At 35.6% G+C, this 17,941-nt stretch overlaps 1 protein-coding gene across 1 annotated transcript; it reads right to left on the bottom strand.

The window, feature by feature from the left end:
• Positions 1–5,343: 5,343 nt before the first annotated feature.
• Positions 5,344–16,615, bottom strand: LOC145666990 (uncharacterized). Its single transcript, XM_081734667.1, has 2 exons — positions 16,465–16,615; positions 5,344–11,354 (listed from the first exon to the last, which is right to left on the bottom strand). The coding sequence occupies exon 2, from the start codon at positions 11,133–11,135 to the stop codon at positions 5,430–5,432; it is 5,706 nt and encodes a 1,901-aa protein (XP_081590793.1). The 5' UTR covers positions 11,136–11,354; positions 16,465–16,615; the 3' UTR covers positions 5,344–5,429.
• Positions 16,616–17,941: the final 1,326 nt, after the last annotated feature.

Raw genomic sequence — 17,941 nt, 5'->3', positions numbered from 1 at the left:
TCTAAAAGCTGTTTAATTTGCAAATATTTTTGCGGCCTTACTGCCAAAGGAATGGGAGGTGACCTCTGATGGAAAGAAGCTCCTTTGTCTATCCTTATTTTATGTACATAACCTTGAAAGTATCCTATGTCTGTTGGTGTATATAAAAAGACATCCCTGTATTTAAAAAGTAGATTATGTACAGCCTTTTTCTGTTCATCCGTTAAATCCGGATATATGTCGAATAACTTAATATCGGAAAGTGATTTGGTTTTTGTCCAGCCTATACTGAATTTATTGTTCAGTTCTATAGAATGTTTCATCATTTTGTTTGTCTGTTTGGTAATCACCATGTATATCTAGTTCTTGAACGTTTTCTTCAACATATACGATCGTTGTATTTTTGCTAGTGTTACTGGCCTATTAGTTGGATTTGATTTTAATAGTGTGAAATTATTCTTAGGTACTTTAGTAGGCAAAGTCTGTAACTCGTATTTATTCAATAAATTCTCTAATGGAGAGATAATAAAATACTCAGTAGCCATTTTCCGATTCTTGACATTAATGGGTAAAAAGAAATGTGACCTGGCTGGTATGGTAACCTTTCGAGTAGTAAATACATCAGCCGTAAATACATCAGTAAACAAATCATATCTTCGAGAATGGAAAAAAGGATTCAATCGAACTCATTATCCTATGTAAATCAAACTTGGTTTGGTCATAAATCTTGATCTGCAATGCAAACTTATGAAATATTGTAGTGTGCAGACTTCTGATCCCCGAGTTATGGCCCATCAAATTTGGAGTTTCACAATTTCCGAAAAAAAACTGAGTTAAACCGAAGTCACCTGAAGTAGATGAAAGTTGGCATAGTGACAGATTTTGACCTACTATACAAGTATTGAGTGCAAACTAATAGTATTGAGTGCAAACTTTTGGTTAGCAATTTATGAACCACCACATTTGGTGTTTGTATAGTTATATTTTCGTAAGAAAAAGGATTTAAACCGAACTTACCCGATTTGCATCAAAGTTAGAATAGAGGTAAGATTTTGTCTTACTGTACAGTCAGCGACAAAAGTTCTTTCCATTTGGTAAAATTTATTTTCGGAATAATGGTGAAACGTACACCGTTTCACCGAGTTTCAAGGCTTGAACGTACAGAAAATTACATTCTTTTTAATTTACTGAAAACTGTATCCAAGTTGTCCGTCCATTCTGAAGATATTTACGAAACTAATTTCATAAAACGGAAAAGCTTTTATCATTGACTGTACAAATATATATATATATATATTTATATATATATATATATATATATATATATATATATATATATATATATATATATATATATATATATATATATATATGTGTGTGTGTGTGTGTGTGTGTGTGTGTGTGTGTGTGTGAAATATGATGTGCAGATTTTTGGTTCCGAGTTGTGAACTATCAAGTTTGAGTTTTCGACTTGGTGAAATTTTCGCAGTATATTGTTAATGAAGGTTTGCTTAGAAATCAATGAAATGAATACTCATACTAGTCCAATCAATTCTGGCCCATTGAACATCCAGTGAGTCTGAAAACATATTGAATCATGTTTATCCAAACTAAGCTTCCTTAAATATGTGAGAAACTATTGAACGACTTTATGTGTTCGTCCGTCCTTCTTTTTGTCTGTTAACAGATATTAGAACAAAGACAAAGAGAAGTGGTCTGCGTCCCTTTGAGAAGCGACGCTATACTAGAGTGGGACTTACAGCTTAATGTGGGATCCGAATCACATGATCTCCCGCTGGGAATCGAATCTGGGTCTACCCAGCCGAAGGCTCGAACGCTAATCGCTTAGCCACTAGGGAGCTCACTTTGTGATCTTGGAATAATCACCAACTGCATCATGTGATCTTGAAAAGAAAAAAGTATCAACTTGAATATCGTGAAGAATGTTAGCAACTGACTTCAATTCAAAAGATTATTTCGCAATAATTTGGAATGATTGAAGACAATTCAAATCTCGAAGCTGTGCCAGGGATGTAATGGGGCGTATACGAGAGTATACGGCGTATACCCACTTAAAATCTTTGTAGTTCAGCGTATACTCACCTTAAATTTACGAAAGAATGAGCGTATATTGGGATGCGTATACGCTAATAGTCTTCCGTATATGCTATGCTTTTGGAAGCGATCGAGCGTATACTTACCAAAAAATTCTAGCATTGCCACTGGTGCAAACTGTAAGGTATATATCCTCACATGTTACATATTTATCACTAACTGACATAAATCAGAGAGCTTCAATATGTTAGTCCCATTTAACCGAATTTATTGAGACCAATTATGCTTCAGTGGAACGAAAATTCGGTTAAACCGGAATAAAGATTTATTGATTGATATTCAAAAGACTGTTTCAAATATCTGGGAAGTATTTTGACACGAGACGCTTACGAGGTGTGTTAGAAAAGTAATGAGACTGATTTTGTACTAACTAAAGTTTTTATGTTTTTCAAACAACAATGTTATCAACCTTCAAAGTAATTCCCTTGGGCAGCTGTACACCGGCGGAGTCGTTGTTTCCACTATTGGTAGCAGCGCTGGAAGTCTTCAACTGGTATGGCTTTTCACTGGTCGGTCACAGTCTTTTGAAGTTCTCCAGAGTTCCAAAATGACGTCCTATTAGGACATGTTTCAATTTCGAAAAAAGGAAAAAGTCACAAAGACTCAAATCAGGTGAATAGCGGGGTTGAGTAACAACAGTAATTCATTTTGAGGTAAAAAATTCACTGATGGAAATGGCCGTGTGACACGGGGCATTGTCATGATGAAGCATCCACTTGTCTGCAATGTCTGGTCTCACACGAATCACTCTTTTCCTTAGCCTTTCAAGGACACTTTAATAAAACACTTCGTTGACAGTTTGTCCTGGTGGAACAAATTCTTTGTGCACGATCCCTTACTGTCAAAAAAACAAATCAGCATCGTCTTGATCTTTGATTTGCTCATTCGACATTTCTTCGGCCGTGGAGATGATGGAGTGTGCCACTCTTCGCTTTGCCGCTTTGTTTCAGGATCGTACTCTAATATCCAGGATTCATTACCTGTGATCACACAATTGAAGAATTCTTGGTCATTGGCAACCCTCTCAAGAAGATCAATGCACGTTTTTTTTATTATTATTACTCTCCTGTTCAGTTGTGAGGTTTTTCGGCACCATTTTAGCACAAATCATTCGCATGCTCAAATCGTCTGTTAAAATTTGATGTACGGTAAAAGTGTTTAAATTTAACTGTTCACTCATCATCCTTATTGTACGGTCTGATCTCACAAGAGCCCTCCCACGTTCAACATTTTCGTCAGTTTTTAAAGTTGAAGGTCTCCATGAGCAAGGTTCATCTTCAACGTGTTCTCGGCCTTCCAAAAATGATTTGTGCCAGCGAAAAACTTGTGCTCTTGATAAGCAATGTTCCCCATAAGCCTGTTTCAATTTTCAAAAGTCACACTCACGGATTCACCAAGTTTAACACAAAACTTAATTGCACAACGTTGCTCTAAATTCCGGTGATCCATTTCTGTAACACACAACTTCACTAATGATGCTGTCAAAAATAATGTGTTAGCTGTACGGAGTTGTAACTCGGACTGAGGAAGTGAAAAGGATAAATAAACCTGCCTAGCATAGGCCGGTAGACACAACGTTGCTAAATCTCCCGCAGTGTTGCCAGTCTCATTACTTTTCTCACACACCTTGTATTGCATCAAAGAGATCAGGTCAAGAATTGCCATAGCCAAAGAAGTACTCAACAAGAAAAGATCACTCGTAACTAGTAGGCTCAATATTGGACTTAGGAAGAAGTTGATCAAGTGTTCTATCTGGAGCATTGGACTCTATGGTTCAGAGATTTGGAAATTACGGGAGTTAGAGAAGAAATATTTAGAGAGCTTCGAAATGTGGTGTTGGAGGAAGATGGAGAAGATAAAATGGACAGAGAGAGCAACAAACGAAGATGTTTTAAAACGGATAGGAGAGAAGAGAACATTTCTAGCCAGCATCTTTCGTAGGAAGCCCAATTGGATTGGACACATTTTGCGAAGAAACTGTCTTCATACCACCATAGAAGGAAAGATGGAAGGAAAGCGAGAAATAGGAAGAACACAACTGATCGATGATTTGAGAAACAGAAGAAAATATTCAGAGTTAAAAGAGGAAGCTGAAAATCGAAAAATTTGGAAGAAACATTTTCAGGCTTAAATCTAAAGTTGAAAAGGAAAACCTCATTACTCCCAGGACCTGCCGAAAGGCAGAATACTTAATAATAATAATAATAATAATAATAATAATAATAATAATAATAATAATAATAATAATAATAATAATAATAATAATAATAATAATAATTGATGTATTTTCAACGTGAGAAAACGTTATCCACAACACATGATGCATACAAAACTAAGCATAAACACTAGAACTGAATATTGCTCAACTAAAACCGTACAACTAAAACAATAGAACTGAATATTGCTAAACTAAAACCATACGACTAAAACAATTAAATTTAATTCAGGCTCTCAATGTATATATATAGGTATATAGTCCTCCTGTAGTATCAACTTTCTCGAAATGAACTTTCTCGAAAAAAATTTAAATACAAGAATACAAGGAGAGGCACTTGCCCTTTCCTCCTTCTGCTGACGTCCATGCTTATATGGTAGCTTGTTTTAATGCTTTTACATAGCTTGTTGTAGTAATTGTTCACCCTATTAATGTTACAAAGTGTGCAAAGCAAAAATGAGAAAAATCGACCGCCTCGCCCCCTAGGTGGCTACCTAATTCGTCCTACACATAGCTTTTCTAAAGATTTGATTTTTAGTTTAGCGTCCCTTTCAGCAGCAAGGCTATATAATACGTGGACCTACAGTTTAACGTGGAATCCGAACCACATAAACTCCCGCTGGGAGCTTTTCTGGAGACAACAGGTTATAAATTATTTGTCGAGCTCCTCCGTGGTTAAGCGGTTAGCGTACTCGCCTTTGGCGTGGGAGACCCGGGTTCGATTCACGGCGGGAGCTCATGTGGTTCGAATCTCACGTGAATCAGTAGGTCCACGTCTCATATAGCCTCGCTGCTCAGCGGGATGTTAAACTCAAAATCAACTCAAATTATTTGTAATTGTGAACAAGAACCTCAAAAATACTGAAAATTTGCTCAATAGATCCTATTCAATATAAAAATGAAGAAATTAGAATAAATAATAGACCCCTATATTCAGAACTTAAGTAGAAAGAATGCATTATAAGTTGCACGGTTATATTAAGTCCGGACTGCAAATAAGATTGAAGTCTCACTAATGGAACAAAACATTATTGTGGCATCATTTTACAATGTATTTTACAATTCATGATACAATGATTTACACACATATGATATATACAGGCATACATAATTGATCGCTTTAACTACTGTCGTCGTCGTCTTCTTCATTTTCGAGTTTTTGCAGATATTCTTGATAAGTTAGGTCAGTAGATGAGCCCGGTTGATTTGGGTCTAAATGAACTTTTACTATCTTCCCAGAATCAAGTCTACCTCGGAAAGGCTTATAACCCTGGCCACAAGAGTGGCAATACATATATTCATACACTCTTCCAGATGAGGCTACCTGGCCTGTTTCAGTCGGTGACTTTGTTCTCTTTACTTCTTTTTCATCTTGTGCACCTTTTTGTTCCAATTGCCTGACTTCATCGTCACAAATAATTTCTAAATCCGATTCTCCACTGTGTGAGGCCAACTCACTTACAGCTGTTTCCTGTAGTTCATCTAAGAACCTGTTTACATCATGCACTCTAGTCTTTCCTTCAGACACACGCTCCTCTTCAGCTTCCTTCTCAATTTCCACGAATTGTTCAAATGAAATATCGTCCGTGGAAGGTTTTTCTTTCAACTCTCGCTCACGCTCTTGCCACGGTCGGCGTCGTTCTAATGGTTTCATTCCTAAACTTTCTAAATACTTAACAGCAGCTTCCTGTTGCTTTCGTAAATATTCTTCAGCCTCAAGTTCTCTATATTCATCTTCAACCTCTTCCTCCAATTTCTTGAACTCCTCATCTGATATATCTTGCAAAGGCAGTCGTACCATTGGTGATACATTCGTTGGTACTTCTAGTGAAAATTCTGTCTTCTCCGGCGATTTCATTCCCATTCGTTTTAATTTCCTAACAGCTGCTTCTTGTCGTTTCTTTAAATATTTGTCTATTTCATGTTCTTTGCGTTTCTCTTCTTCCAATGAATATTCATCCTTCACCTGGCGCTCAAGATCTAAGAATTCTTCAAGGGATATATCTTTCAACTGTGGCTGTATCTTTAACTCTTTTCGCCGTGCTTGGCGTTGCCAACTACGTCGCTTTCCTCGAGGCTTCATTCCGAGTCCTTTTAGATATCGTAGAGCTTCTGCCTTTTCTTTCTGTAAATATTCATCAATTTCACGTTGTTTACGTGCATCTTCAAGCTTTTCGCTAGGTGATTTCATCTTCCTTATCCGTTTTGACTTCATTTCTGTTTGTGGCGTCCTTGTTGCTGTAATTTCAGAGGAAGCGAATGGTGTGGTTTGCCGAGGGCCAGTTGGCAGAGAAATTTCTTTATATTTCTTCCATTTCAATGGTATTGTCGATGTCTCTGAAATTTTTCCTTTCCCTTGTTTAGGTGTTCGTTTGTCTGGTTTCGAATCTCTATGGGGACTTTCATGTTCTAATTTTTGGATGTATTCTTGATACGTTAAGTTGTGCGAAGGATGTTCTTCACCTGCTCCTTCCTCCGATCTTCTTTCAGATGGACTCATTGGAAACGGAAAAACAATATCTGCATCTTGCTCACCTTCGTTAGGGAGTGTATCTCCGAGCGGAGTACTCGTTTCTTCATGAGAATCTAGAACAGAATTTTCCGAGTAATCTGTCCATTTTAAGACGTCTCTAGCCAATGTCTTTTGACGTTCTAGCCATTCTTTTACATTAAAATCCCCGAAATCCAGAGGATCTATAACAGACCTTACCGGATAATCTGTCCATTTTAATTCGTCTCTAAACAATCTCTTTTGGCGTTCTAGCCATTTTTCTACATCAAAATTCCCGAAATTTAGATATGGTGTGACTTTCTTTTGTCTGGTTTTTGAAACTTTATCACCTTTACGATCCCGTACTTTAGATCTTCTCAAAGGTTTCTTTTCTTTTCCTCTACGTGTTTCTAAGGGTTCCTCCGCTGCTTGACGTTCGAGCTCTAAATATTCTTCAAGTGTAATGTCTTGTAAAGGCGGGCGTGGTTTTAGCGGACCACGACGAGATCTTTGTTGCCGAGGTCTACGGCGCTCCTGTGGCTTCATTCCAATATCTTTCAAATACCTTAGAGCTTCTTCTTGCTGTTTGCTTAAGTACTGTTCCACCTCCTTTTTTCTTGTTGCTTCCTTCAGTTTTTCGTCGACAGATTTTTGCTTTCGCCTCACATTCTGTTTAATATTTGAATCTGAAACACTTCCTTTTTGGGTAGTTGTAGGTCTAAATTTAGAAGATGGAACTTCACGACCTCTCCTACTTGAAGTTTGACTTCTACGTTGTTCTTTCTTTTGTATTTGCCTTTCGGATAATTTTCTATTAAGTTCATCTCTTGTTAAATTATTTGTGTCACAACGACACTCTGCTTCAACCTGTTCCTCTAATTGTCTAAACTCATCATCAGAGATGTCTTGTAACGGTGGACGTGTGATTGTTGGAGCTTCAAATCGTGTATCAACTGTCGTTTCATCATGTTTAGGTGCCTGCATCCCCATACGTCTTAATTTATTAACAGCTGCTTTTTGATGTTTATTTAAATATTGATCTATATCACGCTTTTTGCGTCTCTCCTGTTCTACTAAATATTCATCACTCGCTCTTTTTTCTAATTCTAAAAATTCCTCAAGTGAGATGTCTCTGAGAGGTTGTCGTGGTTTAATTGGCATTCGGCGACCCCGTCTCTGCCATGGCTGTCGTTTCTGTAATGGTTTCATTCCAATGTCTGTTAAATATTTCATAGCTGCCTTTTGTTCCTCCCTTAACTGATCTTCAATTTCTCTCTGTCGTTTTGTTTCTTCTAACTTTTCCTGTGTGGATTTAATTTTCTTTTTAATAGGTTTTCTTTGTTGTTTAGAAGATTCTGTTTTTCTACCAGCTGTGACTTTCGATCCTTTTAATGACAAATCGCGATCAGATTTTTTAGTTATATTTTTATGTTGTTGTTTTTCTTCTTTATGTTCTGTTTTCGGTTTCTCTTCGTCCGTCTCTGATTCATGGGAAAACTCTTCTTGAACCTGTTCCTCTAATTGTCTGAATTCTTCATCAGATATATCTTGTATCATGGGTTGTGATCTGGGTAAGATTTCCTCTGTATGCTGTGTTGATGGTTTGTGTTTTTCTGATGATTTCATTCCCATTTGTTTTAACTTCCTAACGGCTGCCTTTTGTTGCCTGTTTAAATATTCTTCTGCTTCACGCTGCTTTCGTTCTTCTTCTTCCAATAAATATTCCTCATTTGCTTTTCTTTCCAGTTCCAGAAATTCTTCAAAGGAAATATCTTTCAACGGTGAATGTAGCTTCAATGACTTTGGACGAGCCCGTCTTTTCATGGAGCGAGTTCGTTTTGGAGATTCCATACCTAAATCTCGCAAGTATTGTAATGCAGCTCTTTTTTCATTTCTTAAGTATTTCTCAACTTTCTTGCGCTTCTCCTCTTCGTCCTTCACCTGACGCTCAAGATCTAAGAATTCTTCAAGAGATATATCTCTCAACTGTGGCTGTATCTTTAACTCTTTTCGCCGTGCTTGGCGTTGCCAACTACGTCGCTTTCCTGGAGGCTTCATTCCGAGTCCTTTTAGATATTCTAGAGCTTCTGCCTTTTCTTTCTGTAAATATTTATCAATTTCACGTTGTTTACGTACATCTTCAAGCTTCTCGCTAGGTGATTTCACCTTCCTTATCTGTTTTGACTTCATTTCTGTTTGTGGTGTCTTTGTTGCTGCAATTTCAGTAGAAGGGAATGGTGTGGTATGCCGAGGGCCAGTTGACAGAGAAATTTCTTTATATTTCTTCAATTTTATTGGTATTCTCGATGACCCTGAACTTTTTCCTCTCCTTTCTTTAGGTGATCTTTCATCACGTTCCAAATCTCTATGAGGACTTTCACGTTCCAGTTTTTCCAGGTATTCTTGATACGTTAAGTTGTGCGGTATATGTTCGTCATCTGCTTCTTGCTCCGATCTTCTTTCAGATGAACTCAATGGAAACGGAGAAACAATATCTGCATCTTGCTCAGCTTCGTTAGGGAGTGTATCTCCGGATGAAATATTAGTGTAGAGAGGAGTTTCAGTTTCTTCATGAGAATCTACAACAACATTTTCCTCGGAATCTGTCAGATCTGGGGTGAGTTTCTGTTGCTTGGTTTTTGAAACTTTATCGCCTTTACGATCCCGTACTTTAGACCTTCTCAAAGGTTTCTTTTCTTTTCCTCTACGTGTTTCTAAGGGTTCCTCCGCTGCTTGACGTTCGAGCTCTAAATATTCTTCAAGTGTAATGTCTTGTAAAGGCGGGCGTGGTTTTAGCGGACCACGACGAGATCTTTGTTGCCGAGGTCTACGGCGCTCCTGTGGCTTCATTCCAATATCTTTCAAATACCTTAGAGCTTCTTCTTGCTGTTTGCTTAAGTACTGTTCCACCTCCTTTTTCCTTGTTGCTTCCTTCAGTTTTTCGTCAACAGATTTTTGCTTTCGCCTCACATTCTGTCTAATATTTGAATCTGATACACTTCCTTTTTGGGTAGTTGTAGGTCTAAATTTAGAAGATGAAACTTTACGACCTCTCCTACTTGAAGTTTGACTTCTACGTTGTTCTTGCTTTTGTATTTGCCTTTCAGATAATTTTCTATTAAGTTCATCTCTTGTGTCACAAGGACACTCTTCTTTAACCTGTTCCTCTAATTGTCTAAACTCATCATCAGAGATGTCTTGTAACGGTGGACGTGTGATTGCTGGAGCTTCAAATTGTGTATCAGGTGTCGTTTCATCATGTTTAGGTGCCTGCATCCCCATACGTCTTAATTTATTAACAGCTGCTTTTTGATGTTTATTTAAATATTGATCTATATCACGCTTTTTACGTCTCTCCTGTTCTACTAAATATTCATCACTCGCTCTTTTTTCTAATTCTAAAAATTCCTCAAGTGATATGTCTCTGAGAGGTTGTCGTGGTTTAATTGGCATTCGGCGACCCCGTCTCTGCCACGGCTGTCGTTTCTTTAATGGTTTCATTCCAATGTCTGTTAAATATTTCATAGCTGCCTTTTGTTCCTCCCTTAACTGATGTTCAATTTCTCTCTGTCGTTTTGCTTCTTCTAACTTTTCCTGTGTGGATTTAACTTTCTTTTTAATAGGTTTTCTTTCTTGTCTAGAAGATTCTGTTTTTCTACCAGCTGTGACTTTCGATCTCTTTAATGACAAACCTCGATCAGATTTTTTAGTTATGTTTTTAATTTCTTGTTCTTTATATCTTGCTCTGGGTTTTTCTTCCTCCGTCTCTGATTCATGGGAAAATTCTTCTTCAATTTGTTGTTCTAACTGTCTGAATTCTTCATCAGATATATCTTGTATCATGGGTTGTGATCTGGGTAAGATTTCCTCTGTATGTTGTTTTGAAGATTTATATTTCTCTGGTGATTTCGTTCCTGTTTGTTTTATCTCTCTACCATCTGTCATTTGTTGTCTATTTAAATTTTCTTCTACTGCACGCCTCTTTCGTTCCTCTTCCTCCAATAAATATTCCTCATTCGCTTGTCTTTCAAGCTCAAGGAATTCTTCGAGAGATATGTCTCTTAAGGGTAGTCGTTGTCGGGGTGGACATTCACATGGCTGATCCCTCTCTAATCCTCTCATACCAATTTCATCATTTAAATACTTCTCTTCTGCCTTTTCTTGCGTTAAGTGCCCTTCAATATCGTGCTTCCGTTGTTTCAATTTCTGTTTTTCACTACGAGACATTTTCATCTTTTCATCGCTTTCGTCAATGGGCATTTGTGTTCTGCTGGTTTTCTGTCCAGCTTTCTTCGGCTCCTCCTTTTCATTCAAATCTTTCTTTGTTCTCCTCATTATGAGGGCTTTTTGCTTTTACATTTTTTTTTTACTACTAATGCTGCATGTACCTCTTTGCAAAAAAGAATGGAACTTTTTGGTATATAATCCCTCGCTGTTGCTTTTGTTAGGTTTAATTGATACTTAATCAAAATTTTGGTTAATACCGATTTATTGACTTGTTAACACTTTTCTTTTGATCCATAATCTCATTCTCCAGTTTCTCTTCCAGTCGCTCTGAAATAAATCTAAAACTTTTAGTGACTATTACAACTTTTAATATAATAGTTTAATTGATTGTTAATAATATCAATATGGATACCAACTTCTAATTATGCTTCGAAGCGTCTAAGCTTATGCGTTGGTTCGTCACGATGATCTTGGTTACTGTATACTTTTCCTGAATGTTTAAGTCTATAATTACTATTTTATTTGTGTTAATTTTTGCATAACAGAAAGATACAACTTTTACCCTCTAATAATTTATATGTTAGTCAATATAAGCCTATTAAATCTGCCCATAAATAAAATTGGATAAAGATCTAGGTTTTGAAAGGATATAGATATAGCAGCTGTGTGCTTCGTTGATAGAAATTGAACTTTTTTTAACTTCTTATCTTATAATCTCTTACATATGTAATGAATTATCAAAAATAGCCAAGATTACACTAAAAATAAAAAAGTACACTATTAACGTTTTCGCTAAATATACTTCATCAGATAAACAAAATAAGGTAGAAATTGAAGAAAAGAAAAATTAAAGGAAGAATAAGGACAAGAACTGTGAAGCATCTAGTTGAAGTTTTCAGATTTTACAGAGGGAAAGAATAGGAATATTTCTAGCTGTATGTGTCATTTACACTACCGCTCAAAAGTTTTCAAACACCCTGGATTTTTGTAAGCATCTACTATGATCCTATTATTATGGCACGAAAACTTTACCGCCCTGCATCAGATGTACTCCTGCCTAAAGCATAGAATTTGACAACAGTTGAATTGAGGTCTGAGAGGTACTGCAGGTGATTTGTCGAATTGTCATTCTTAAAATTGAAACCAAAAAAGACAATTTGATATATATCATATACTACATACTATACTATATATACTATAGTAGATATACTATACTATACCATATACTATATCATATATATATATATATATATATATATATATCATATCATATACAGGGTGTTTCAAAACAACACCGACAACGTTTGTTAGGTGATTCCTGACACCAAGATAAGACAAAAGTATAGACCAACCTGGGTGCACAAATGTTTCCTTTCGGAGTTATAGGCTGCCGAAAACATGAAAAGTTGAACTTTAAAAGTCCATAGCTCCAATATTATGAGATCTACCGTAGTCGCGTCAAGACTTCACTTAGGAACTAATATGTGCTCTATCCAAATATCCATGTTTCAGAATCCAATTTACTTCCGCAACAATGTTTACAGAAAGAGTTGGTGAGTACTTCAAATTATTTGCCGATAGCCAAGCTCCCTGTGTAAAAATTGTTGCATGAGTACCTTAGGATTCTGAAACATATATATATATATATATAAGTTCTGATATTTCGTACTCTATAAAGAATGCTGATATACACTAATCACTATTCCAAATAAGATGATCCCTGACAATTCATAAATATAGTATTAATGTTCGAGTTTCCAATATTCTTTGTAATATATGTTTACTCAGTTCCTTTAAGTATAAAATTTTATAATTCATGAAATTTGGTGTATAGTATTTTTTCCGAAGTATAGATTTCTGAATGGTACCACATTTGCTAGAAATGGGGCCATTACTTCCCCCATACCCTCTTTAGAGATAGTCATGTCTAGATATCTTAGAAATGAGCTGTAAAGTAAAAAAAAAAAAGTAAAAAACACAAATACCTTACAACACCTAACCTAATATCTAATACAAATACCTTACCTAGTACCCTGTTCTTTATTTTAGCCAAAATATTAATAGCTCTTTCTTTGGATTCAGGTATCCTGCAAAGCTTCCACACCAAGTTCTTTATTGTAAATTCCGGAATTCAGAAAGTGTGTCCGTAATTTGTCATGCTGTTTGTTAAGTAAGCTTTCACTCTATTCAGGGCACTCATTAAATGTTTACAAAAAAAAAGAAGAAAAAAAACTGGAGTTGGTGGAATGCTCAATACCATACTTAGCAGATTTGTTGTTTCCTGATATATGCTTTGAAGTTCATTACTGAGAATATATTTCAAGTATTCGGGAAGAGAAATGTTGTTCGATACTATCGGAACATAAGTTGGTAAGTTCATTCTTAAGCTGATATGAACAAAAAGTATTACTAAAAGTGGATATCAAGTCATTCAGTTTGCCGCATGGAAGAATTTGTTGATACATACTAAATTTTCTATAATTTATTAGTTCTACAATGACCAGATTTTTGTATTTTTTTCAAATCGTTAATCTGCACAATTATTGAGCGAAGAGTCTAATATAAATAAAAATAAAGAGTTTGTTTTTGTGTCTGTCTTTGTGTCTGTGTGCGCCAGGGGACCAGACGAGTGGACCGAGTTACCAAAATTTGGTCATTGTTACCTTCATTCATTCCCCAGACCAAGACGAAGCTTTTTTTCTTTCATTTCGAACCAGGGGGGGGGTCTTAGAGGGGGGCGTTTACCGGGACATGTAGAAGTACTTGTCACTCTCGCGAAAAACATAAAAGTGATATAATTGCCAATACATCTCAACTTTTCGTTAGAGGGTCTTCTTTTTTTTTTTTTTTCTGATGTTGGACAAACATAGAGGCAAAATATATATATTAATGTTCTTCAAGGGTAGGTTGTAACAATTTAACATTTTATAGAGGGAGTTCGAAAGATGGTTTAAAATAAAAACAATAGCGGTCTGTTTCTGTCACTTACAAATCCAGCTTAAAATAAACAAGATAGGCAGCCCTGTAAGCGTAGAGAGAACAGCAAATGTATTTTCGCAGGTACTAGTACACATACTTTAACTTCTCACGTGGCTGTTTCTCCTACACTTCTATGGATTGATGCAAGTTAAATGGATGTAGCAGAGAAATAATGTTCAAGGCTTCGCGAGACGTTTTGCTTTCTGTCTTTCGTATGGAAGCATTTTTTAAAAAAAATCAGAATAAATTATAGGAAATTTTAAGTTCAGAATCTTTAAATTACAAAATTTTAAGTTAGTGATTTAGGCTTAATAGCTTAATACATATAAAATTCTAAAGGATAAACGCTGTCTACCGTGTCTCCCCTCAAGCTTCGCCACTGTGTATGTTTGAAAAGTGCAAAAAAAACGTAAAACTTTCGGGAGAAACATAAGATCTCGCAGCCCTACCTCAAAGTTACTCATCTTTTCTTCTCATCCTATTTCTCCACTTCTTATTTGACGATACAATTTAGCGAAAGAGTTTATATGTACTTATTAAGTATGACTTTAAGTTGGAAAATAAATTTCTACTGGCGGCTGTGGAAAGAGATGTTTATGCAAGATTAATACTATGCTGTGAAAATTAGGAACAAGGCTTACTTTGTAGAAGAATCAAGAAAACTGATGCATTTGTCACGATTTCTCTCGAAAAGACGAGTATAAACTTATGCGACTTCGACTTGTACACATTTTTTTTAATACTATTTTCTGGTAAATAATTCCCTTTTCATTTCTACTTCAGAAATTGTTTGTTCTAACTATATATGTCTAATAAAAAGTTGGGAAAAGAAATCCAGAACTGAAAATAGTAAATGAATTTAAGGAACAGAGTAAAAGATGTAAGGCATCCAAATTCTTCTCCCGGTCTTTTGTTCACTATTCACCGTACCTCTCTCCCTATGTGATCAAGTGTTTTCAGCGAAAGTCCTAATAGTGTATTTTTCAGCTCTCTTCACTATTTTTTAGTAAGCAATTCGTTTATTTATCCCGTTTTGAATTTATTTGTTTCACTTTAATATATTGGCATACACAGAACAAAAAAAATCCCAACACGGAAATGCAATTTCTTACCACAAAGAAACATAATCACATATACTGGAGAAGGATATACTATAAAAATATTCTTTCTTTTAATATATAGTATTTTTCATATATATTTCTCATTCTGTATTACGTATCATTACTTGACTTTTTAACATTATTATTAATAACTCTAAATAACTAATATAATTTTCAGAATTTCTTCACAAATTTATATTTTTGCATCTGAATTCTTTCTTTTTTCAATAGTATGTGTTTATTATTTTCCTCTTAACTTTTTTGCTTATTATTTTTGTTCTCTCCTGCATTCTCACCTGTCCTATTAATTGTATCTTCCTTCACTAAATACTACATAGTTTTAGCTTGGAAACATTGTCCTGTAATCCAATGTGGCAATCCATTACTCGTGACAGGTACTTTTGCATTCTTTAGTTCTTCTTTTCTCCCTACTCCTTTCGACAAATACGTTCTTCAATTCTTTTCTTCTCCTACTTCTTCCCCTTTTGACTATTTGATGAAATGTTTAGCTTAGTAGCTTACATTGATTGTTTCCACTATATTCTGGTAAACTTTTCGTTTTATATACATAAGGTATTGACTTAAATATTGCGTATAGTTGAATAAGACTACAGTGTTTCTCCTTGTAACTGTTCATATACAATGGTACTGTTCCTGCAAAGCGTAAGGAAACTAAATTGCACTTAAGACAACCAGGGGCGGATCCGGGGGAGGGGGGCGATCGGGAAACTTTCTTATTTTATATATATAAATAAAACCCATCCGAAAGTTTGGAGCCCTTAAAAGTAGCAGTATGACAATCCCCGTTCCCCCAGAAGTCGGTCCTGGATCCGCCTGAAGACAACATTGGTCGAATACAGCACGCATGTAACTTTTATACCTTTTATACCTTAAATGAAAGTGATGTTAATGTATGATATTGTTATTTCCCTACGGATTTGCGATGGTCAATATTGTAATCTCTCATTGTAATAATATTCATATATCAGTAATTTGTAAAAGAGATTATGCATTTGCATAAATAGAAATAAATGTCATTTAGTGTGGAAAATATAATTTTCAGTTTTTATCATTCAATGTTTTTTGTCTTCCAAGTATAGATGACAATTGGGCAATATTTTCATCCTGTCTCTGAGTGAATAGTTGTTTATTTTTAAAAGCCCAATGTTTATTACCTGATGGATGCAATAGAAGCAAATATAGTTAACATTTTAAAACTAGATTTGTGGAATAGTGTAACATTTGTTAATGAAATTTTGAACTTGTCAGTTTCTCTTCAGAACTTGTATTGAGTAATATGTAAAAACTATGATATAAAATTTATTTTACATGTATTAATTTTAGACAAAATTAATTACCTCTCACAAAGGAACCACTGCTTCAAATTTATCCATTTTATCATATGGTTACTGCATTTAGGAGAAGAAAAAGATGGTAGAAATTGAGCTGAAGGTAAGAACTTATAAATTTTGAAAATGATGCCAAATTGATAACATGTACGACAATTAATTGGCTCCAAGAATATTCTATGGAAACAATCTTTAAAATCAATAATTAGCCGAGTTTTTTTTTTCTATCTGTGTTAATGTATAGGAAACCGAAATTGCCCTTATTATACTACAGTATGGATGAATAATGCAGAAGTTGACCACACTTAAAGCTCAAAAATCGGTCATGGATATGTGGGCATAATCTGGTTAAATGGAAATATATATATCTTTCAATATAAGCAGAATGATGAACCAGGAAGTCATGATTGTGGCCATTTGTCGCCAAAACTATATCCTCATCTCCTGTAGCTTGTATGAATAGAGACTGTCATGAAAAATAATGAAAGAAAATTCTACATTGTGTTAGTGTTAAATTTAATTATATACCACAAGATTATATAAAGGGTGCACCAAAAAAAAATTTTTTTTTTAAATCGAAACTTGATAACAGTGCAAGTAATGTATGGAAGATGAAGCGCCATCCCGTGCCACTCAGTTATCATGGAAGAGTGTAGTGGTGCGTACGCTGTGAAGGCATATTATAAGAATAACAATAGTATCGCTACTGCACGTCGAGAATTTCGGCAATGCAACAAGTTCCATCTGCGCCTGCACTAGGATATTGGGTGGACAGGTTCAATCTTGAAACAGAAACTCGCAGAACGTCCTCGTAGTTCCAGAACACAAAACATACAGGTTACCCAGTTTCCCATGGAGATAAGTGCACAACGCTCTTCTGGACAGTAGCCAGTGTCTGTGCAAGTCAATCGTGTATAGAATAATGAAGTGTAAGCTAAAGTTTTATCCATACTCACTTCAGGTTGTCCAGAAATTGGAACCGAATTATCACGAGTAACTGCAATTTTAGCGAAACTGGAATTTCACGAACATTTCAAAGTATGAATATCAGACAAGGCCTTTTTTATGTAAATGGCTTTGTCAATATGCAAAATGTATTATATTAAGCCCTAACCTCTTACACTTGTTACATTGATCAATGCTGGATGTACCCCGACAACTTCAGAAATACGTACGCGAAAATGGTAGCCATCTTTCTGGCGCCATTTTCAATGGCAAGGCTTGAGGGAAAACAGTGTCAAACCTTTAGAACTTTATATTCATTAAGTTCAGTTCTTTTCCTAAATAGAAATTTTTTATCATTTCTTTTCCGATTTCTTTTTTCGACACGATACAACTTGATACTTTTCTAGAATCTGTTTCCACATAAGTCCACAGATCAGGGAAGGACAGAGGGCAATTGCTTCCCCCTTGAGTTTGAGAAGTTCGTATTTTTAGCCGATTGTACGCTAATATAACAGTGAAAATCTCAAACTTTTATGTCGAA

Source organism: Thermobia domestica, chromosome 12 (genome assembly GCF_964235325.1).
Source record: "Thermobia domestica chromosome 12, izTheDome1.hap1.1, whole genome shotgun sequence".
NCBI lineage: Eukaryota > Metazoa > Arthropoda > Insecta > Zygentoma > Lepismatidae > Thermobia > Thermobia domestica.
Note: the sequence above shows the minus strand (reverse complement) of the source record. Positions and strands in the feature narration are given on the sequence as shown.